The following is a 22,078-nucleotide window of genomic DNA, read 5'->3' as shown; positions in this document are numbered from 1 at the left end:
GTGGTAAAAAATCTAATATAAAAAGTTTGTATTGAGTTCATTTTTAACATTTTCATGTTATGGTATTGCATACTTAATTTCCTATTTTAATTGTGAATGAATAATATTTTATTTTTTGTAATCTTTAATCTGAAATTTGTGAATGAAACAATATATATTTGGAGAGATACATAATCCAAGACAATATTGAATAATGAAATCCGGTTTGTTTACTTGTTAAACATTTCATTGGAATGATATTTTATGTATTAAAAAAAAAAAAAAAACTGAAAATAAACAGACGAGTTTGAGTCCATCGATCTAACAGTTACATTTTATTCGATCACATAAAATTGCACAAATTAATTAAAGGGCCATGCAAATGATATTCCCACATGCATCATCGGCCCAACATAATTATACAAGTCACACATACATGATTGAGAAATGAAAATTTAAAAACAAAATAAAAATAATAATAATACTTGAAAAGTAACTACTTTTAATAATGTTTGGCATACTACACAAATGATAGCATTTCACTTCCCAAAGAATCTTTGTCAAGACCTAATTATATTTAGTTAAGTGGATAATTAAACACTCCACAATAATAATAATAATAATAATAATAATATTACCAACCTTATCACACTGCTTCTATATATATATATATATATTTTCATTACCATATCTCCTCTCTATGTGTTGTTATTTTGATTCGATGAGACTATTGCACCGGTTCCGCAGGATCATAATGCGCCTCATCTTCCTCCGCCGTCTACCGGAAAGACGCCGCCCGCCGCCGCCGGAGGGAGCTCACGCGCCGCCCAAAACTTCCTGCAGTTCGTGTAACTACTATTCGTCCAGTTCGCACTATAATGAAGCCATTGCTGATTGCATAGAGTTCTTCAACAAGGATAATGGCGTTTTTAGCGCACGAAATTCAGATGTCGTTCTTTGTTAATTACATATATATATATATATATATATTGTGTGTGGTGGATCGATCGTATTATTCATTTTAATTCAGTACTGTTATTTAATACAACTAAACGAAATAATAAAACGAAGCATTGTGCAAGCAATTCATAAATAAACAATAGTTTTTTTTTTTTTGGAAAATAAAATAAAAATGAAATGTGACAGTCGTAGCATTATTGAAAATTGGCAAAAATTAAGATCTGGATTTAATTTAATTGGCGGGATTATTATGCAAAGGAGACTTGGTGAGAAGTATTTCCCTTATTCTTCCAGGAAAAGATGGCCCCTATAAAAGGGGGGAGTAACTGCTTCTTCTTCTTAGTTTTAAGTGAAGGATGCCTTTTCAGCACAGCCTCCGCCGCCGCCGGTGGAGGCGGCACGACGACAGGGCGAGCAACCGCGGAAGTAGGGGGATTAGCGAACCTGACGTATTTCTTCTTCTGGAATTCGACTGATCTCTGGCCAACGACGGTGGTCTTGGGATTTGTATTCGCCGCCTGTGAGGTGGAGTCATCCTCGACGAATTTGAGATCTTCGTCGATTTCTAGATCGAGGAGATTGGATCTGAATTTGAGATGGTGAAGCTCTCTTTTGGTCTGTTCGAGCTCTTGCTGTAAGTTGGAGAGGCATTTGGCCATGTGGACGCTCTCTTCCCTGGCCTTTCGAAGGCTCTGCTTTGTCTCCTCCAGCTCCAGTGCTGTGTCGCCGTCCTCTTCGTCGCCATTGGAGCTTCTTCCATCCTGCATCTATCTCTGCTAGTTAATACACATGCATGAATACAGTGATCATCGATATGTACGGTACCATTATTCAGAAGAAGAAACACAATACATAATCTCTTTATCATGAATTAGTTCATACATCTTTGAGCCTACTACAATTAGGTCAAATTCTGTATTAGTTTAGCAAATTAGTTTTAGATTGGTATCTCTTCATTCCAAGCAAAGAATAAATCAATTAATGTGATTCTCCCTGCAGAATATTTACACACAAACCAACATTTGTTTATCTTGCTGCACAAGACCTCAACTAAGTTCTTGGATGCTGTTACTATTTAGTCCATATTTTATCTCAAGGTCTTTTGCACTAGTTTGTTTTACTTATAATAATTTTATTAATTAATCCATATATCTACCATGGATATGGATGATTTACATTTGACTGCAACTTGTAATTACAATTCGTAAATCTGCTTTGCTAAAGCTTGATCTAATTGTCTTGTTTAATTATCCTCGTAACTCATTTTTTTATTTTTAAAAAAAATATTAATGAATTATTCTAAACTATTGAGTTAAGTAAACTCTAGTTAATAACATTTGATAAGATAGCAAATTTATAGAGTAGAGAACTAGACTCATCCCAAAAAAGCAAAACTAGTTTTATCATATCAATAATTATTTTACATTAAAATCTCAAACAAACACAAAATAGAACCCCCAACAAATACACATTAGTATTTATATATTTATTATCAACCAAACCTCTCAAATACACAATTTATCTACCAAATTATAGAATGACTGAGCTACCAGTACCACACTTGCACATTGACACATTGATCGATCTGATTATTTTCGGTTGATTTTCAGGTTTCTTAACTAACTCTCGTTCTTATACGTGTTGTGTTTTCATTCATCGGCATGTTTTAGAGAAAAATGGAATGAAACAAATCTGAAACCGATGCATAGTAGTGAAACGAAATACAAGTTCCTTAACTGACCTCTTTGAGCTTGTTGGCATAAACCTCGCTGGCGAGAACTCTCTCCCCGAACAACATCACCGCCTCTTTAACCGATCGGAATGGCGCGCTCGTGTCGATCTCCGCCTTATTCACAACCGCCGCCGCCGCCGTATCCATTCCCGATCTGGAAAACTGCAGTTTACTGAAGGATTGTAGAAATGAGTATGTGATCGGTGAATGTTTTCCATGTCAGTTTATAGTCACAGGAGCAGCAGAGAACGAGGTTCGTTTCTTCGCGCCTACTTCACACCGTTGGTCACTATTTTATTTTGTGCTTGGGACTTTTATCTCTATAATTTTTAAATGGCCTAACATTCTGGGCCCAATAATTTCACTGGCCCATTAGTTTATGTGTTCTTAACTGCCATATTCATGTATGATATTATGGGTAGTGAATTTTGGTTTAGTTCAAGACATGGTTGCAGAATAGAATCATAATCATTCCATCCATCAACAATCCATTCCATTTACATATATACGTGCATGTCAGGTCAGGTCAGGTCAGGTCAGGTCAGCCCACATGTATATGTGGCATATATGAATAAAAATGAACAAATTATGTATATGGTTTCTACCACATATTATACGAGTAATTTACCAAAAAGGTAGTTGCAAATTGACGATGGTTGTTTTTCTTCACTTTTGACAAAGGAAGGTGATGCTGAAATTGAGAGCCATAAACTGCTGCTGCTATGGCTGGGGATGAGAAAATTGTTGATGGTACTTGGAGCTGAATGAAGGCTGCAAATGTGGGTACAGTGAATGGGTATAGTTCGACATCGTCGAAACATTCTCTGTTCTTCCATTTCTCCAGTCTGGGAGTTGCAGGGAGCCGGCGCCAGCGCCAACGCTGTTGTATTGCGTTGGAACCTCAGGACCAACCCATCTCTGCTGCTGCTGCTGTCTCAATTGGGCGATAAAACTGTTTCTAATGGTGGCGCCGGGGTATTGAGGAGGGAGCTGTGCCTGGCATTAGCAGAAACAAAGAAATTACTGTTATACCGATTCTGCAAAACCATATTGAAGAGGTGAGGAGTTTACCTCCGGAGTTGCAAAAGATGAATAATGGCCTTGGAAAGCAGCAGAGTAGCCATTCTGGGATGGCGAAAAGTGTAGGGGAGCATTACTTTGTGGCAGAATGTTTCTCGGCGCCTGAAATTGGTTACGAGCTTCATGCGTTCTTGTGCCCATGCCTTCGCCGGTGTTCAAACCTCTAACTCCAGAGCCCAAAAATATGAAGTCATATCCCGGGAAAGGTAATAAACCGCCGTGATATGTGGAGGAGCATGAAGCAGAGGATTCATCAGCAACCTGATGTTGATGATCTTTAAGGGTACTCTTATCTGAATGAATGCCGATTTGGATTTTCGCTGACTCATTCTCAGAAGCTCCACAACAATGTGTTCCGGTTGTTTCATTGCAGTTAATTGCACGAGTGGCTGTTTCGGCATCTCCGAATGTTTCTATCTGAGTAGGCTTCTTTAATAGCCTTTCTTTCCCATCTGATACCACTAAGTCCTTAATCAGCCAGCTTATGTAGACATGTACCGAGCATCCCTTCCGGGACTTTTTTGTTTCGACTGGAGCTTGGGCTGTAGCAAGCTGAATCAGTAAAAATAAAGGAATTAAACTTTCTAGAAGCTGTAGATTCCTCAGAGTATTGACAACCTAAACCTTGTATAACATAAGTACCTTTTCAGCAGCAATCTTGTTCTCAATTGACAATTGCAGAGATGAAGTGTTTCTGCTCTCAGGCAGTCTGTTAACAAATGGTCCAACAGACATATTATGAGTAACTATTAGAATTAAGAACAGAATCTATCAATGATTCCGGGACAAAGGAATTTACAGCGCACCTGGGATTCAGATTTTCAGATTCACTTCCAGAAGCACTAGAAGCAGCAGCTGGCTGCTTGTTCGCGGGCGACTCAGGCTGCTGAGCATCACTTACAGTTTGAGATTCGATCACTTTGTTTTCCAAATTCACAGGACCAATTTCAAGAGATTCATCTTGTGATGCTACAATCTCATCATCTGTTCATAGTGGCATTTAAAACTTCATGTCATTACAATGAAAAAAGTAGATGAATTTTATCAATGAAAACAAATTTAAAGATTGAACCTTGAACAGCATGCAATGTAGGTGAAGCTTTGATATCTGGATTGGCAGCAGAGAACATGTCAGCCAATGTGTACAAGGCTTCAGCTACTTCTTCCTCATCCTTGGTGATATTCACCTTTTTCTGCCAAAATAAATTTCATTTGTATAAGATGAAAAAGACCCTTTAAAGTATAATGCATGTTTTTCCTGAGAATTAGATAGACTGGCTTCAGCAAATATGGAGTCCAACCATGTTTGATTTGGATCTCTTTCCACCATTGTTTCTCAGGGACTGAAATCCATTGGACTCATGACGCTGCTTCCTTGAAATTGGCAAATTTGGTGTAACAGATTTTGTATCCCTTTTCTTGACTGCTGCAGCATTAGTTGATGATATAAAGAACAATAATTTTGGTTTCGTAATTAGCACAGTTATACAACCTTTTCAGAGAACTCCAACTCCCAAACAACTCTCTCCCCAGTCACAAGCCATTAGCCCCCGACTTTCAGTCAAATGTGGACCAAAGGCATTACAATATTGAATTTTCAAATATTACTTTATGAATTCATAAAAATAATAATAATATTTCAAAATTATTAAAAGTTACAACTGCATTTTGACATTAAAAGTTTATGTTTTGAGTGAAATGTAATTATTTCTTTCTAATTTTTTTTTTTATCACATTGAATATACATGTAATTCGTCTTCGACTTTATTATTAGTATCCGACTTACATTAGTACTGTAGGTATATATATGCTGTTTTTGTACATCACACTTTTTGAAACACATAACACCCATAATCAAAATGCTCTATTTATATTTACAAGATTCAAGCTTTCCAACAATTCTAGGTTATAGACTTATAGCCTATAGAAGTAAATCATTCTAAGAAATACTTGTAAAGTCTGTTTGTTTCAAGGATTTGTATGAATTTATATTATTCACACAAATTTTTTCTCAAAATATCAAATTAAACACTTATTTTTTATTTTTTATACTATTACTAAAAAATTAATTTTGCATTCAAAACATCACATCAATACATATTTATATCACATCATACAACTATTCAAATTCAATTTTTTTCCTATTCAAATCCTAATTCAAAATCTAAACCTCCAAACAAACAAACCCATATTCTATTTCCCCTAAAATGAAAATAGATAAACAATCTTGTGAAAAGTAACTTTTGAATGAATGAATAATTGACTTCCTATTGATATTTTAATTTTAAATATTTCTTTTGTGTATGTGTTTATGTGTGCTTTACTATATTTTTAAAATAAAGAAAATTTTATTTTGTATGTAATTTTTTAATCCACCTTAAATTAAGATATAAAGAAGACATGAATCTATTAGTTGATATATCAATAATAAGAAAAAAAAAAACATATAAAAATATAATAATAAGAGGAGAAAAAACTATCAAAACGTGAATAAAAATCACTTGGAAAGGGACTAAAGAGATTGGGTTTATTTATTTATTTGTTTATTTTATTTATTAAAAGAAAGAAGATGGAATAAAGAAACAAATGAAAAGGTAACAGACAATGGAACGAAGCGAGTACGAAAACCCCCAACAAGATAGAAGACAGGAAACTTCCTCGGAAGACCCAAAACACTACCACGGAAAGCTAAAACTCCAACAATCATACACACCACCCAATCGACCAGAAATTGGTTGTAGTAAATAACGAAAACATACCTGATCGTAGCTTCCTGGGAACCGAGGCATGATAAACTGCATCCCGATTATCAGCAAGCTGCAGGAATTCATAAGAAAAAACATTATAGAAAACCCATCTGCAATCCAAACTAATTTTACTGTCTAATCAGTGTTAGACAAACGATGATTTAAGTCTATACCGTCCGAGGTAACTTGCACTTCTTGCCGTTACTGGTACCAACAATTCGAGATTTATCTTGGAGTTCAAATCCAGCAGAATCCATTTCACACTCTTTCTTCCTCCAAAGCTTGCCAACAGCAACCAGAAGATTTCTTTCAATCTTCAAAAATTGAAGAGACAGATAATAAAAGAGGAGATAACTTAAATGGCGAAAACGAAGAATTAAAAAAAAGTGATGTAGCTCATAATAAAACTCAGTACCGAAAACACCAAACGCTGTCACCGAACAAGAATATAACGCAAATAACGACAGAAACACATCAATGACTTTTATAACAAGAAATACAGATGGGAGTTTGATGGTTATTTCAGAAAACGACTTGTAGAACCGACTCGACAATACTAGTCTACTGTATGCGAGTCTTCCGTCCTTATTGTTGTCCTTAGAGAAAACTGAAGCTCAAAAATAAAAGAAAGCGATAGCGACGCATGGGATTCACTTGATAGCACCTGCCTTAATGGATTAGCTTTAAAACAGAGCGAATTTCGAAAATGAAAGGCCTGACAAAACGAAGATAAACATGTGAAGAAACAAGAAGTTAAGGATCAGGAATCGGGATACACAAAATTCTCTATTATTCTGACTTTCTCGATAATGAAGAAGAGGTGTTTGAAATCCAATCAGATGAGAGGAGAGATTAGATGAGGAGTTTGTTGGGATAGAGCTGGGCCAAAAAGAAAAGTGTAGAGCGTGTCCTTTTTGCTTGGGGGATGTTCAGAGAATCAGGTTCTTCTTAACGTAATAAAAAAGGAAGGATACATTTACTGAATACTACTGACTCACCTGTCTTCTTACCCCTTTATTAGTTTTCTACACTTTGCCACAAACAGATGGAAATACAGAGAGAGTCTGCTCTCTTTCTCATAATCATAGGGTTTAAGTAACGAAATACAGAGGAGATATGAACAAACAGTGAAAAAACAAAAAAGGCAACAACATTATTCTAGAAAATGAAGATCTCAATCGTAATGCCAGAAAGAGAAACGAATTTACCTCTCTTCCATTCATAATTAATTATGCCTTCATATTTCAAATTTTCAATAACAAGTAACACTAACAGCCACATCTCCAGAAAAAGAATCAACATAATTCAAACATAAACACAATATACATCTGCCATCGAGCAATTACAGAAGAAAGACAAGCACAAACGGAAACAATACTACTCGGCGGCGATAAGAACTGTCAAAAAAAAATGTAGCTACAATATACCAATATACCTTTCCACATCTCCTTTCAATGGCGCGATCGAATCTCTGAAGAAACAACCGATTAAAAGACAGCCTTCCTACCCAAATTCCCGGCGGTAAACAGATACAGAGCCAATCAAACAGCCATTAGTTGGCATTCAATTTCCCCAACTCATCGCAACTCACAGCACACCGGAGAACTTGACTCTCCTCCTGAAAACCAAACAACCAATTCGCAATTACACCAAAACGCGACGTAACAACGGCCGCAATTTATAACTGTATTCAGTGACGTCACTCCGATCCAACGGTCCAAATCAACCCGAGTCCCTAGCCCGTCCGATTCAATCCCCTGCGGCCAGGCGCAAACGGACGGCTGCGATCTTAATCAGCTATTGAACGAGGGGGAGGGAGGGGACCGCCTTACAGACTGTGTAGACTGTAGTATAGTGTAATGATATATATTCAGTTATCATATTCTGCAGGTTGGGCGGCGTGAGGGTCATGTGTGCTGCGTGTCCCCACAAATTTACTATTTTAACCCTCACTCTTTAGTCTTCACCATTTCTCTAATACAATAATCAAATTATCATGGCCAATACAATTCATTCCCAAAAGTCTATACGTGAAAAATTGAAAAAGAAAAAAAAATTCAAATAACAACAATTGGTTTTAATCTGCAAATGGATCAGAAAAAAGACCATGTGGAAGATCTCTTAATGTGTGGCTTCATCTGCTTGTCTTCCTCAAGAGATATCAGCCCCAAATGTGAAGGATCTTCCAGCATCATCTTCGACACCAGATACCCTGCAATGCTCCACGTCTGATTCTTCCTCGCCTGCTTCCCCACGTACCTCCCCAGCTTCCCGTCGTAATATTCCGGCCAGTGATCCTTCAGCAGCCGCGCTTCCGCCAGCTCCGTCGCCCTCCTCGCCAGCTGCGGCCGCCCCGACTTAATGCAGGCTGCCGTCAGCAACCACAGAAGAACTGCAGAGCAAATAAATAATCGTTTCACTTAAAAACTTAAATTTTAATGTAATACGACATTATTAATTTGGCTTGCCTGGCCAAGATCCGCCGTTATGGTAACTCCAACCCGTGTTCTTCGTATCGCAGCCGGTCACGATTCTCCACTCGTGGCTTTCCATGGTCGGGTAGCATATCTTCAACGGCATTTCGCCGACGAGCTCGTCCCAGCGCGACTCAATGAGGTCCATGATGGCCGAAGCCTGCTCGGGAGTGGCTAACGACGAGAGAATGGCGACGCAATTACCTAAGCAGAACCAGCGGAAATCCATCCTGGCGGGGCTGACATTGCCGATGAAGTAGCCACCGTGATTCGGCATGAAGTCGAACACCCAGTCGGGGAGGGAATCCGGCATCACGTTGAACTTGTTCACCGCGGTGTGCGAATACTCCTCCGTCTTGTACCGGTAGATGTCGTTCAGCTGCTTCATGTCGAGCCAGAAATAGCTCCTCATGTGGAAGCTCAGTGCGTGCAAACGTTTGACTATCATGTCGGCGCACTCTTTGCCTTCTTCGTCGTGCTTCAGTAGCTGCAGCGCGCATCGTAGCGCCATGAAGAACAATGCCTGAATCTCGATCGGATAACCATAAATGCCCTGAGAAATAAAAAGGATCACTCATCAGACAACTTCATCGAACATGTTTGTGTTGATTCTTAGAACGGAAAGGTTCTAGAAAACTCGCCATTCTACGATCGATCATGCTGCATCCATCGGCGCATAGTAGAGTCGGGAAAGTGTCGAAGCCTTCAGACAGGCATAAGGTCATTACAAGGCGAATGCCCCTCTGGCATTCGGGCAGTTCAGCCAACGTAGTGTCCCCTGTCGCCTTTGTGTACGCCCGGAGGAGAATAATCCACCAGAAGCCAGAATCTACCGGAGCCACTCTACCGATGGCGCATTCGCCGAAATCAGCGATCAAAGTTTCGTTATTTCTTACGGGATCGTGAAGAACCTTAAAACTCGCCGGCATCACCCCTGCCCCTAAAGTGAAATTATCGACCTTTTTCTCCCAAGATTGGAGCCTAAGCGTTTTGAGGAGGAAATTCTTGACGATTTCGGGTTCGCCATTCATCAAGAATGCTAGAGCACTCGGGACAAAGTCTCTAACAAAGACCTGTCGTAGGATGTCAAAATTCTAACAATTGCTTGTCCGGATACTATGAAGGAGAATTTATGGCAACTAAAAGCTATCACCTGATCGTAATTAACTTGCTCGGTTGAGTGATCAAGAGCAGCAATTGTCCCGACTGGCTGGCCGCGGAAGTGAACTATCGATCGTTGCAGGGCGATCCATGCCTCGGCGACGATCGGATGTGCTTCGACACAAGTAAGTCCTCTTGGACTGCTTATGCTCGACCTGCACGGACAAGGAACAATTTGAAATTTTCAGACAATGAGAAGATCATCTGTATTTTGCTAAATTTTGTTTTACATCTCACTGAAAGATCTCTCATCGAAGGATCTCTTCCGTTCGATGTTAACCGGCTTCGGCTTCTCCAACAATTTGGATAAATCCGATTCCCCGATTTCGAAGATGGATGGATTGGACTCATGGTGTTTGACAGCTCCGTTTGGGTTGACCTCAAGATTCGGCATCTTCGATAAAATTGACCTAAATTGAATCTAAACGCAAACAACTACGATCAATCTTACATGCACTTCCGCTGTACTAAACGCATTCGAACACGAAGCTGTAATAAGGTAACGATTCATTAACAGAACCTAACTAAAGTGGAACCAACAACATGAAGAAATAAATGGCATTGATTAAATAGGCTGTCTATAGCTCATAAATAATGCATGCTGAAATTCACAGCTAATTATTTCATATCGGCCAACGTTATTCACGCATCTTAATCCAACTGTAATCCAAAATCTAAACTTCACCTAATTCGTAGCCCACAGGAGGAAAATTAAAAGCAAACCACAGATTCCACATTGTTCTTCACAAACCAGAGAATATCCATATCCAGAAACGAGACAAACGGTTAATCCTAAAACCTAAATCCTAACCTAATCTGAAAAAAATAAAAAAAAAAAAATTGAAAACAAAAGGAAAGAAGCAAACCTGGGAGGAAAGAAATTCAAACTTTATTACAGAACAATAAGCATTACAGAAGAGTTGTAATAACAGAGGGAGGAGAGAAAGTAATGAAAAAGAAGGGGATTATTTATAGCAGAGCGTATGTACGGAGGGAGGTCGGCCGGCGGCGGTGAACCGGACAAACCGGGTAAGAATAAGTTCAGACCGTACATGAGGAAGGAAGAGGTGACCGCCACGTCGGATTTTATGGGAAGGTCCGAAGCACTGACGACGAGGTTCTGGGAAAATCCCCCGGTGACTTTAGTTGTCTTTTTTAATTAGATTATGTTTACCATACACGTTGCTGCGCGAGCACGCGAGTGGGGTTTACTCGCGTGGTTTTGAAGTAAAGAGCTGCGGAGCTTTCAGCTGCTATTGGGTCGTACGTCACACGCGCGTTTGGCGTCCGTGATCTTCGGTTGCAGCGATTGTTGACCCACTTTTGATTGGTGCATTTATAAAGCGATGTCTTCCATGTCAAATCTTGTAGGTGGATTCCCAATACATTTGGATGGGCCCATATTGCTTCACATTATTGGGCTTCTGATTAATGTAATCGGCCCAAACTTGGTGCTCACGTGATTTCCTCGTGGAGGCAAGTTTTCGACCGTTTGGGATCTGATTAATTATATCAAATCGGAGCGGGCTGTTTGATTCTAATTTTATCTTTCTTTTTCTTTCCTCCTCCTTTCTTCTCCTCTCGTCTCGCCTCTCTGTGTGCGCGAAATACCTCATACCGACTTGTGCGGAGGAAAGCTCCAAAATACTTCACAGTTTTTGATACTTCACTGTTGTTTAACTTTATCTATTATTATTATTGTTTTTTTTTTTTTTTTTTGGGAAATTTGCGATGAGGGAACCTAAATCTTCTGAGAAGGCTTCAGACCGGGAGAAAAAATGGGATAAGGTTTTCAGCGCGTTAGTGAAGCTGTCCCAGAATCTGCAGAAAGATAGGGAGTTTCTTGAACACAAAGTGAAATCTTCGCTAGGGGTAATTTATAGGGTGAGTGCTTTTTTGTAAGGCTCTAGTGTCTTGAATTAGGGTTTGTCAAATTATGTTCAATTGGGAGTTTTTATGCAGATGAAGATGGAAATGAAACTTGAGACAATCGAGGCACAACTGAAGTTGGGCTTGAAAGAGAGGGATGCTTTCATCTACAAGCTCAGACATGGTCGGTAAAATCTTTTCTTTGCCTTCTATCTTCTTTTTCTTCTTCTTTATATATTTATATATAAATGATACCTTTGTTTTCTGTTCTGAATTTTCTTTTCAAACAATGAACAGACAAGAGCATATGATATTTGCAAGATCCAAATCCATGGAGGTTTTTGGCTCCCTGGATTTTGCATTTGATACAATAATGTTAAATCTAGAAAGGACTTATTCTTCTGGTAGTTCGTTCTTTCTTTCTTCTTTGTATTATTATTATATAATTGCTTTTGGAATGCAGATAATGCAGATGATGAGCTCTCTGACTTGGGGGAATGGTTGGACTGTGTTGCCCCAAAGGACCCAAAAGTATGTTCCATATATTTAACATGTTCGATAGTCTTATATCGATATTATGTCTTCTAAAACATTACAGTAATGTGTGTGCAGACAATATCAGATGATGCTCGTGATAATGTGAGGAAGTTAAAGAGTGATATGGAAAAGTACAAACTGGAGAAGAGCTCAGAGATTTCTGCTCTCTTGACAGAGAAGAGTTTTGCTTGGAACCAGTATAACGAAATGGAGAGTCATTTGAGGGAAGAACTGAGGAAGAAATGCGATGAAGCCGAACGTGCCAGTGCCAAAGTGCAGATTCTAGCAAACAGAACAGAGGAACTGCAATGCTCAAATGAGAAGTTGAGAGCTGACTTGGCAAAGATGGAATTTGAATCAGCTCAAAAGAGTGAGGAAATACGTAGGCTTTCAAAGGAAATGGAGCTCTTGAAATCAAGATTGGGGTCAGAGATAACTCCACTGCCCTTGTGCAATGGCAAAGCCTTTAGGGGGGCCATGAATGATTCTGCTAATAGTAGGGTTATAAAAGGGAGCAAAGAATCGGGTGTCGGCAACATCATTGATAAAGTGAGTGTTTGGTATCTGCTTTATTGTTTATTACACATTCCTATTCTCAGTTAGTTGATCCCTTTCGTAATGCACTTGTTTGTTCTTGGAGCTAGATTAATTATATAATCTGATTCTGATGGTAAATGACGGACCTTTGAGATGAAATGTTTATCCTTAATATTCCGTGTCATTTGAGGGTTCCGGATGTATTTTCAAATTTGATTTTGGTTGGTTTGCATGATCTTAAAATATAGAATCAATCCACAAGTCGTCATAGTTTCTTCAATTCCGGTATACTAAGTGCACAATTTCCTTTCTTGGTGAGTTTCATTGACAATTTTTTGTGTATTCATCTTCTAGTCCACCCAATAAAAATGTAAATATGTTCCGGCAGATCTTGCAACAAATGCCTTTGTATATAAACTGTCTTGATATGTGAACATTGTGTTCTGATATGGGAAAGTGATAAATCTGCAGGTAGCACACACTAAAAAAACTGGTCATAAATCAACTGGAGGAAAGCCTCCTATGAAGCTATCAGTTAATAAGGTGGTATGATATCCTCTCCTTCCTTTTGCATTTATAATATTACACAATGGAAATCCATGCCTGTGAGAAAAAGCAAGCAAGGTCTTCAGCATAAAAAATAGTTTTTGATTATTTTGATTTTGATTTTTTTCATTTTTTCATCCTTTCAATTGCATCTCATCCTATGTCTCTTTGGGAATCACCCAGCACTTGATTCTCTAAGTTTAGATTCAATGGCTTAAGTTGTGAGTTCATTATTTTTCCATGCAGGGCAAAAGCAGTTCGAAGAGAAGAATGCTCGAAGAAATAACAATCCCTGACACTCCAAAACTCTTCTCAGCCTCGTTTAAAGTTCCAAAACTCAAGCCTTCTTTTAAACCTGAAACAACTTGACCTCCTTTTGCAGCTGTTCTTGCATAATATTTCACAAGCTTTGTGATTTTGTTGTGTAGTATAATATAACCACACACACACACACACACACACATATATTATATATATTTAGGATATCTGATCGGTAACTTCATTATGAAGGGCTGATGGTTTTCATTTGATATGTTGTAATTTTTTTTGTTTCAGTTTGTTTTAGGGCAGTGTATTGCTGCTTAGGCTGCTATTTCATTCTCCTCTAGGAATTAGGTCCATTATTGGATTATGAATTGTCAAGTTTTCATGTGGGGATTTTTTGTTGTATCATATTCTGATAATTAATGTGTAGTGTTCCATCAGTTTCAATGCTTGGTTGAATGTAACATATATAGAGAGAGATGAATTAATGATATGTTTTTACCCTTATGTGGAACCAGGTTTTGCATGGTTCATTCCACATTTTTAGACCATGTGAAATCAGAGTGGCCCACCAAGTCCACATCTGAAAAAGGCATAAATTAGGTATTGGGATTGGGATTCTCATAAATTTTGTTGTATTCATTTTGGGATATTGATCATCAGCTATGGTTATGACTGTCCCAATTCTCGTCAGATATCTGGGTGTCTAGTAGTCATTTCAAATTTCAGATAACAAAAGTGTTTTCTAATTGAGGAAGAAGGTGGGGAATCTAGCAAACAATTGTTGGTCAATTAAGTGGAATGGTGGTTGAAGCATGTCAACACCCAAATCCCATTTTTTCCCCACCCGAAAGAAAATAAACTGTACAGGTCATATGATAAATAATTCAAAAGGAAATCTCAACCACATAATTTAGATGTTGAACTTTCAACAAGTAACACATTTCTGGATCAAAAATTGGGTGGTGAAGTGAAGACAGTGAAAGTTTCAAGAGAATCAATATATCTAACAACCCTAAGAAATTAAAGAATTTGTTAGGAGATTACAGCCAGTTCTTGGAAAGAAACTGGTTTCAATAGCAAGCATGCACATTACACAGCTCCAACTTCAAGAACCATAAATAGTACTGATTTTAACAACCCAACAAACAACAACTCCAATGGGGATTGGAAATAATTGATGAAATAACTCTTTAACTCAGAATAGATGGTGATGATGATGTAGTTTTTGTTATGGACTTTAGTTCTACTGGTTTCAAATACATTGATTGATCCACAGAGGTTCAATAGCAACTCAATACAAATCTAACAACTAACTCTGCACAAGATGACCTAATTTGTTATGTTTGTTATGGAACTTCACCTCTGCAAGATTCACAACAAACTATTATTCACTGCAAATGCTTCAACAAGAAGCATTCAAGATGGTTGTTTCTTATAAGGTTTGACTACACTATCCACACAATTGTAAAACTCCATTGTGTTTATTTCTAACGTTTTGTTTCATTTAGTAAAATTTATTTTGGAGCAAATGTTCTAGCTTTAAATAATTAGCATTGTTTTTTTCCAATGTTTTTTATGCTTGAAGTGACACTCCATTATATATATATATATGTAACTTATTGGATAGATACAATCAACATATGAGATAAGAAATATTTTGAATATACGTTAAATCAAATAAATATTCATTTATATTTTACAAAATAGTAATATAATGGTGAGTAAAGTCATCTATTTGAAAGGACTGAACAAAATAACAATAGATATGAAAGAATTCTTTAAAAAAAAAATAAATAAAATAAAGAACACTTGATGCAAATAGTAATGAACATTGCATGGGAAAATCCTTAACAGTCTATTTCTCACGTCACTTTCTCTCTTCCTAAAAATCTCCTAAACATTTTTTCCCTGATTACTATGCAATTAAGGTCCACTTTCTCTATAATTTTGGTAGTTACCTAAATTTTTAAATAATTTTAATCTGACTGTAGGAATTATTATAATTTTCTGTTCTTTAAGCAGGCTTTGTATATCTAAAGCTAAGGACTGAGCACTAATACCTAGTCTATTTTAATTTTTATTTTCTCCTCGCCATCTTCACCAAAATTTCTTCTTCTGCACAATCAGTTAATAACGAGCAAGATACTCCGCGTACAGTTAATGTAAAAATAAAATAAAAAATCATTCTATTATTACGTCATTATTCAGCTAAGGAGTGTTGATTGTCTAATCCCCTCCCTCCCCCATTGATATCCTGTCTGGAATTACCAGATACTATTGAATGTTAAGTAACTGAAAGTTAGGTGACGTAACGTCCATGGATGCTCACCCACCGTTCGTTCATATATATATATAGACACGATGTGGCTGCATAATCCAACGCAATCTTCAGCAAACAAAAATCAATTTCAGTTTGTACCTTAATCATACGTAACAATGGTAGCAACCGCAACAGCAACCTCACCACTCGCACTGCCGCAGGAGAATTTCGTCGACGAGAAATTCATCAGAGACGAAGACGAGCGCCCCAAGGTACCGTACAATCAATTCAGCGAAGACATTCCTGTGATCTCCCTCGCCGGAATCGACGAGCGCGGCGGAAAGCGTGAGGTTATTTGTCGAAGCATCGTAGCCGCCTGTGAGGATTGGGGAATCTTCCAGGTCGTCGATCACGGAATCGATTCGAAACTTATCGGAGATATGAACCGTCTGGCTCGCGAATTCTTCGCTCTCCCCGCCGAAGAGAAGCGCCGCTTCGACATGTCCGGCGGAAAAAAAGGCGGTTACATCGTCTCAAGCCACCTCCAGGTATACCCTCACATGCAGTAAATGTCACATTCACAAATACCATACACAAGTCGTTTTCCCCTCCTTTATTATCAGTTCGTTTGATTTGTACCTCCCAAACATTCATATATATATATATATATATATAAATTGTATATCGTATTTCCTTTATAGGGCGAAGCAGTGCAGGATTGGCGCGAGATAGTGACATACTTCTCTTACCCGATAAACTCACGTGACTACACACGGTGGCCGGACAAGCCAGAGGGGTGGCGGGCGGTGACGGAGAACTACAGCGAGCAGCTGATGCAGCTTGGGTGCAAGTTGCTGGAGGTTCTGTCGGAGGCGATGGGGCTCGAAAAGGATGCAATTGCTAAATCGTGTGTCGAAACTGATCAAAAAGTGGTAGTCAATTTCTACCCCAAATGCCCACAGCCTAACCTAACATTAGGCCTCAAGCGCCACACCGATCCCGGCACCATCACCCTGCTGCTACAGGACCAGGTCGGGGGCCTGCAGGCCACCCGGGACGGTGGCAATACATGGATCACAGTGCAGCCTGTGGACGGGGCCTTTGTGGTGAATCTCGGCGACCATGGACATGTACGTTTCTAAGAAAGTTATAATCTACCAAAAACAATAATACGTGCATCTATACAATCTACCAAAAACAATAATATGTGCACTATACTTACGCGAAAACTTTCAGTATTTGAGCAACGGGAGGTTCAAGAATGCGGATCATCAGGCTGTGGTGAACTCGAACACCAGCAGGTTGTCGATAGCTACATTCCAGAATCCATCACCCGAGGCGATAGTTTACCCACTGAAGATCCGGGAAGGGGAGAAGGCGGTGATCGAGGATCCATCCATGACGTATGCAGAGATGTACAAGCGGAAGATGAACAAAGATCTTGAGCTAGCTAGGCTCAAGAAATTGGCTAAGGAAGAGGACACAGCCAAACTAGAAGAGAAGGTTACTACTACTAAGACAAGTCTTGAAGAAATTCTAGCTTGAAATTTTAAGAATAAATTCCTTGTATTACCTTACCTTAATGTGACAATAAAGATTGTTTTCTTAGTAGGATTGGATACAAAATACCAGCAACGTAGGAATCATAAAAGCTCAACAATCATAGCAAAATATGAAGTCCATAATAGGGAAATGACAAATAAATGGAAAGGAACAAGAACCTGTTTCTGAAGATCTGTTTTAGCCCTCATACTCCTGCTCGGGATCGCCCTCGTACTCGTCGTCTTCTTCAGCAGTGGCGTCCTGATACTGCTGATACTCTGCAACCAGATCATTCATGTTGCTCTCGGCTTCGGTGAACTCCATTTCATCCATGCCTTCTCCGGTGTACCAATGCAAGAAGGCCTTACGCCGGAACATGGCTGTAAACTGCTCGCTCACTCTCCTGAACATTTCCTGAATGGATGTGGAGTTGCCTATGAAGGTGGACGCCATTTTCAGGCCAGTGGGGGGGATGTCGCAGACGCTGGACTTGACGTTATTCGGGATCCACTCGACGAAGTAGGACGAGTTCTTGTTCTGCACATTGAGCATCTGTTCATCCACCTCTTTGGTGCTCATTTTCCCCCGGAACATGGCGGAGGCAGTCAGATAGCGTCCATGGCGAGGATCAGCGGCACACATCATGTTCTTTGCATCCCACATTTGTTGGGTAAGCTCCGGAACAGTGAGGGAGATGTACTGTTGTGAGCCACGGGATGTGAGCGGGGCAAATCCCACCATGAAGAAATGCAGCCGCGGGAAAGGGATAAGGTTCACTGCCAGCTTCCTCAGATCGGAATTCAGCTGCCCGGGGAATCGCAGACAACAGGTCACGCCGCTCATAGTTGCAGAGATCAAATGGTTCAAATCACCAACTGAAGACATTTCATTAAATCATCAAATAACATTAGAATTTTTGGAGTAGTGTTTGTGCATTTGTATGTTAAGGACTTACAGCTGGGAGTGCTGAGCTTCAGAGTCCTGAAACAAATGTCGTAGAGAGCTTCATTGTCGAGGACCATGCACTCATCTGCATTCTCGACCAGTTGGTGCACTGAGAGTGTGGCGTTGTAGGGTTCAACAACAGTGTCTGAGACCTTCGGTGAAGGGAAAACAGAGAATGTCAGCATCATCCTGTCGGGATATTCCTCCCTGATCTTCGAAATCAAGAGTGTGCCCATGCCCGAACCAGTGCCTCCTCCAAGAGAATGACAGACCTGAAAACCTGGACATACGAAAATACACAGAAGGGACTTCATCATTGGCTTTTAAAGCATCTGAAACTGTATAATATACAGTAATCTAGCTGTATATATATATATATGTATGTGTATGTATGTATGTGTTCATCCAAAAACATCACATTCAACGTCCATTTTCCATTCAAAGCATGCAAATTCAAAACAACTCAGAACATTCGAAACAATTCAAAACACAACAGTAAATCAATGTAAGTGAAGGCTTCCAAGCAGATGTATAGACTACAATCACTCAAAATAAACAAAGACAAGAGCAAATAGAAGAAGAGAAAACAGCACCAAGCAGTTTCAGAACAATATGAAAAGGAGAATAAGCAATATTCTCATAGTCACGAGACTTGAATCTGATAGCACACACTGCATCTTGATCTAACGAACTTAATTTCAGGCTCATTAAGCAAAACCACAAAAATTAACACAATAGAACAATAAAAAGCTTAAGAAAAATGAAAACGATAGCGAAGGGATGGAATTCAATTTCAAATCTGACAAACCTTGCAAGCAATCACAATTCTCGGCCTCCTTCCTGACAACATCGAGCACCGAATCGATCAACTCCGCGCCCTCGGTGTAATGCCCCTTCGCCCAATTATTACCCGCACCGGACTGCCCGAACACAAAATTATCAGGACGGAAAACCTGTCCGTACGGACCGGATCTGATAGCATCCATCGTCCCTGGCTCCAGATCCATGAGCACCGCGCGAGGCACGTACCTACCGCCGGACGCCTCGTTGAAATACACATTGATTCTCTCCAGCTGAGTGTTGGATGACTCATCGCCGCCGCCCTGGTACCTACCCGTCGGGTCGACGCCGTGCTCGTGGCAAATCACCTCCCAGAACTTCGATCCGATTTGATTCCCACATTGCCCTCCCTGGATGTGCAAGATCTCTCTCATTTTCTTCCGATTATCGCTGGTATAACGGGGACAGAGAAAATGATTAGGGCCAGTAAGAAACCAACTCTATCTCAATGGAGGGAGAAGAAGAAGAAGGAACGTCTGAAGATTCACGTGACACTTCCCTGCAGTGAACCAGTGGAAAAGGCGGTTCTGGTGAGGAGCGATTTGTGAAAAGGCAGTTTGAATGGAGAAGGAACTGGAGAGAATCGTAGGATAGCAACTGCAGGAGGAGATGCTGATTATATGGCTAGTGGAGAACAGGGAGGGGAACGAGGACAAGAAAACCGCTTGTGGGGACCAATCATATTCAAATGGCAAATATATTATTATATTCGAATACAACCTAAATAATTATGGAAAATATATTATTATAATGGGCTCATCGACTCAAGCCCAATCAAAATAAACCAACCAATCTAATGGGCCTGTTTTATTCACCTTACTACTCTATAAAGCCCAAAATCTGGTTAAATTAGACCAGTTAAAGAGAAGGCTCACTCTTTTGAATTTTACTTTTCTGCTTATACTAATAAAAAATAAATAAAAATTCGAAAGTGAGAGAAAGATTCAGTCTAATCTTGTAATGCACCAGTTGTTAATTATTCTTCAACCGAGAGACATTTGGAGGCCCACCTTGAATGTTGCTTGTATATCACGACCACTTCAAGAATATTCGTTTGTATTTTCACCACAATTTTGGCAAATTGGTAATTAGCCTCAATCTTAATACTTCACACTAATTGAATTTAATCTACAAAAAATTTGGCTGCACTATTGGATAATCTTTTTTAATTCCGTTCCTGGAATCAGATTCCATGCAGCTTTACCACTAGTATGGCTGGCCTTTATCAAAGATGCTTATTCAGTTATTCCACCGACAAAACACAGACCCCACCTATCATATCCGTACACGTGTCGCGGCCAATGTGACCGACGGTGACGCTATAAAAACCCACACCACCGCTCCATTCTATGCCCTTCGAAAAACAAATTAAAAAAAATAAAATTACAATTAAAACATGACGGCGAACCCTAGGGTTTACTTCGACATCACAGTCGGCGGCGCTCCCGTGGGCCGGATCGAGATGGAGCTGTTCGCCGACACGACGCCGAAGACGGCGGAGAACTTCCGCGCCCTCTGCACCGGCGAGAAGGGCGTGGGGAAGAGCAGGAAGCCGCTCCACTACAAGGGGTCGGTGTTCCACCGCGTGATCCCGGGATTCATGTGCCAGGGCGGCGACTTCACCGCCGGCAACGGTACCGGCGGGGAGTCCATCTACGGCGCCAAGTTCGAGGACGAGAACTTCCTGAAGAAGCACACGGGACCCGGGATCCTCTCGATGGCGAACGCCGGGCCCGGGACCAACGGGTCCCAGTTCTTCATCTGCACGGCGAAGACGTCGTGGCTGGACGGCAAGCACGTCGTGTTCGGGAAGGTCGTCAAAGGCTACGAAGACGTCGTCAAGGCCGTCGAGAAGGTCGGCTCCTCCTCCGGCCGGACTTCCAAGCCCGTCGTCATCGCCGACTGCGGCCAGCTTGCCTAATTTACTCTTAACACTAATAATGAATTATAAATTACTATCTATCTGTATTAATGTTGTTGTTGTTGCCAACTATTAATATATTACTATGTGTAATATGATTTTACTTTATTCAAATAAAAAAAATGGTTGTGTTGAGTTTGCACTGTTTAATCCATGATTAGATGTATTTTTGTTAATATTTATTCGAAATATTTTGTTTAGATAGGGATTTTTTTTTAGGTCTTTTACAATTTAGAAGTTTGAAAAAATAAAAAATTAGTATTTGTTTTTTATGTTTTGTGTAAAAAAGTGTAATTGATATAGTATTTTTTTAGAATGAGTGAAAGTGTGTTGTGTAAACAGAGTGTAAATCAGGAGATTCAAACAAGTGAGCTTAAAAAGCTTTTGATACGTGCTATATATGATAATATTTTGCAATGTTTTGGGCAATTTTTTTATGCAAAATTTTGTATATATGCTTATCATTGTGTGTTTTTTATTGCGTAATATGTTTCATGGAGTTAACGAATTTTGGGGTGTATTTGGGAGACAATGAACAGAAGGTACGAAGGCGTGACCACGCAACACAATGTGAGAAATATGTGAGAAATATAGAATTTACAAAAAGACCTCTGTGGTGAATTGGCAATATAAAAAATATTTGGCATTTAATTGCAAAGGGATCTATTTAAAATGGGATAC

General features: G+C 39.5%; 7 protein-coding genes across 12 annotated transcripts; 3 read left to right on the top strand and 4 right to left on the bottom strand.

Moving 5' to 3' along the window:
- Positions 1-1,077: 1,077 nt before the first annotated feature.
- Positions 1,078-3,421, bottom strand: LOC127246898 (WEB family protein At1g75720). Of its 2 annotated transcripts, none has more exons than XM_051268533.1 (3): positions 3,300-3,421; positions 2,681-2,843; positions 1,078-1,700 (listed from the first exon to the last, which is right to left on the bottom strand). In XM_051268533.1, the coding sequence occupies exons 2-3, from the start codon at positions 2,816-2,818 to the stop codon at positions 1,188-1,190; spliced, it is 651 nt and encodes a 216-aa protein (XP_051124490.1). In that variant the 5' UTR covers positions 2,819-2,843; positions 3,300-3,421; the 3' UTR covers positions 1,078-1,187. The 2 variants fall into 2 exon arrangements, with proteins under 2 accessions (XP_051124490.1, XP_051124489.1); XM_051268532.1 differs by having other exon boundaries at positions 1,080-1,706.
- On the bottom strand, positions 3,250-8,096 carry LOC127246894 (uncharacterized). 4 transcript variants are annotated; one of them, XM_051268524.1, is made up of 9 exons: positions 7,934-8,096; positions 6,672-6,812; positions 6,511-6,568; positions 5,053-5,177; positions 4,824-4,944; positions 4,558-4,735; positions 4,394-4,460; positions 3,743-4,303; positions 3,250-3,667 (listed from the first exon to the last, which is right to left on the bottom strand). In XM_051268524.1, the coding sequence occupies exons 2-9, from the start codon at positions 6,753-6,755 to the stop codon at positions 3,392-3,394; spliced, it is 1,470 nt and encodes a 489-aa protein (XP_051124481.1). In that variant the 5' UTR covers positions 6,756-6,812; positions 7,934-8,096; the 3' UTR covers positions 3,250-3,391. The 4 variants fall into 4 exon arrangements, with proteins under 4 accessions (XP_051124481.1, XP_051124482.1, XP_051124480.1 ...); XM_051268525.1 differs by lacking the exon at positions 7,934-8,096 and adding an exon at positions 7,167-7,416; XM_051268523.1 differs by lacking the exon at positions 7,934-8,096 and adding an exon at positions 6,914-7,159.
- A 354-nt stretch (positions 8,097-8,450) lies between these two features.
- Positions 8,451-11,189, bottom strand: LOC127246892 (probable alkaline/neutral invertase B). The gene is made up of 6 exons (XM_051268522.1): positions 11,000-11,189; positions 10,364-10,554; positions 10,126-10,288; positions 9,614-10,045; positions 8,967-9,525; positions 8,451-8,890 (listed from the first exon to the last, which is right to left on the bottom strand). The coding sequence occupies exons 2-6, from the start codon at positions 10,525-10,527 to the stop codon at positions 8,592-8,594; spliced, it is 1,617 nt and encodes a 538-aa protein (XP_051124479.1). The 5' UTR covers positions 10,528-10,554; positions 11,000-11,189; the 3' UTR covers positions 8,451-8,591.
- A 507-nt stretch (positions 11,190-11,696) lies between these two features.
- On the top strand, positions 11,697-14,383 carry LOC127246897 (uncharacterized). Of its 2 annotated transcripts, none has more exons than XM_051268531.1 (6): positions 11,697-12,017; positions 12,096-12,186; positions 12,466-12,533; positions 12,615-13,088; positions 13,548-13,619; positions 13,869-14,383. In XM_051268531.1, exons 1-6 carry the CDS (start codon positions 11,865-11,867, stop codon positions 13,989-13,991), a joined length of 981 nt encoding a protein of 326 aa, XP_051124488.1. In that variant the 5' UTR covers positions 11,697-11,864; the 3' UTR covers positions 13,992-14,383. The 2 variants fall into 2 exon arrangements, with proteins under 2 accessions (XP_051124488.1, XP_051124487.1); XM_051268530.1 differs by having other exon boundaries at positions 13,548-13,622; positions 13,869-14,382.
- Positions 14,384-15,762: 1,379 nt separating this feature from the next.
- On the top strand, positions 15,763-17,760 carry LOC127246896 (naringenin,2-oxoglutarate 3-dioxygenase). Its single transcript, XM_051268529.1, has 3 exons — positions 15,763-16,697; positions 16,851-17,279; positions 17,386-17,760. The coding sequence occupies exons 1-3, from the start codon at positions 16,326-16,328 to the stop codon at positions 17,692-17,694; spliced, it is 1,110 nt and encodes a 369-aa protein (XP_051124486.1). The 5' UTR covers positions 15,763-16,325; the 3' UTR covers positions 17,695-17,760.
- Positions 17,697-20,078, bottom strand: LOC127246895 (tubulin beta-1 chain-like). Its single transcript, XM_051268528.1, has 3 exons — positions 19,445-20,078; positions 18,647-18,916; positions 17,697-18,566 (listed from the first exon to the last, which is right to left on the bottom strand). Exons 1-3 carry the CDS (start codon positions 19,848-19,850, stop codon positions 17,890-17,892), a joined length of 1,353 nt encoding a protein of 450 aa, XP_051124485.1. The 5' UTR covers positions 19,851-20,078; the 3' UTR covers positions 17,697-17,889.
- Positions 20,079-20,811: 733 nt separating this feature from the next.
- Positions 20,812-21,532, top strand: LOC127246944 (peptidyl-prolyl cis-trans isomerase). Its single transcript, XM_051268614.1, has one exon. The coding sequence runs from the start codon at positions 20,873-20,875 to the stop codon at positions 21,395-21,397; it is 525 nt and encodes a 174-aa protein (XP_051124571.1). The 5' UTR covers positions 20,812-20,872; the 3' UTR covers positions 21,398-21,532.
- Positions 21,533-22,078: the final 546 nt, after the last annotated feature.

This window comes from Andrographis paniculata, unplaced genomic scaffold (assembly GCF_009805555.1).
Source record: "Andrographis paniculata isolate CXL003 unplaced genomic scaffold, ASM980555v1 Contig30END, whole genome shotgun sequence".
NCBI classification, from domain to species: domain Eukaryota; kingdom Viridiplantae; phylum Streptophyta; class Magnoliopsida; order Lamiales; family Acanthaceae; genus Andrographis; species Andrographis paniculata.
Note: the sequence above shows the minus strand (reverse complement) of the source record. Positions and strands in the feature narration are given on the sequence as shown.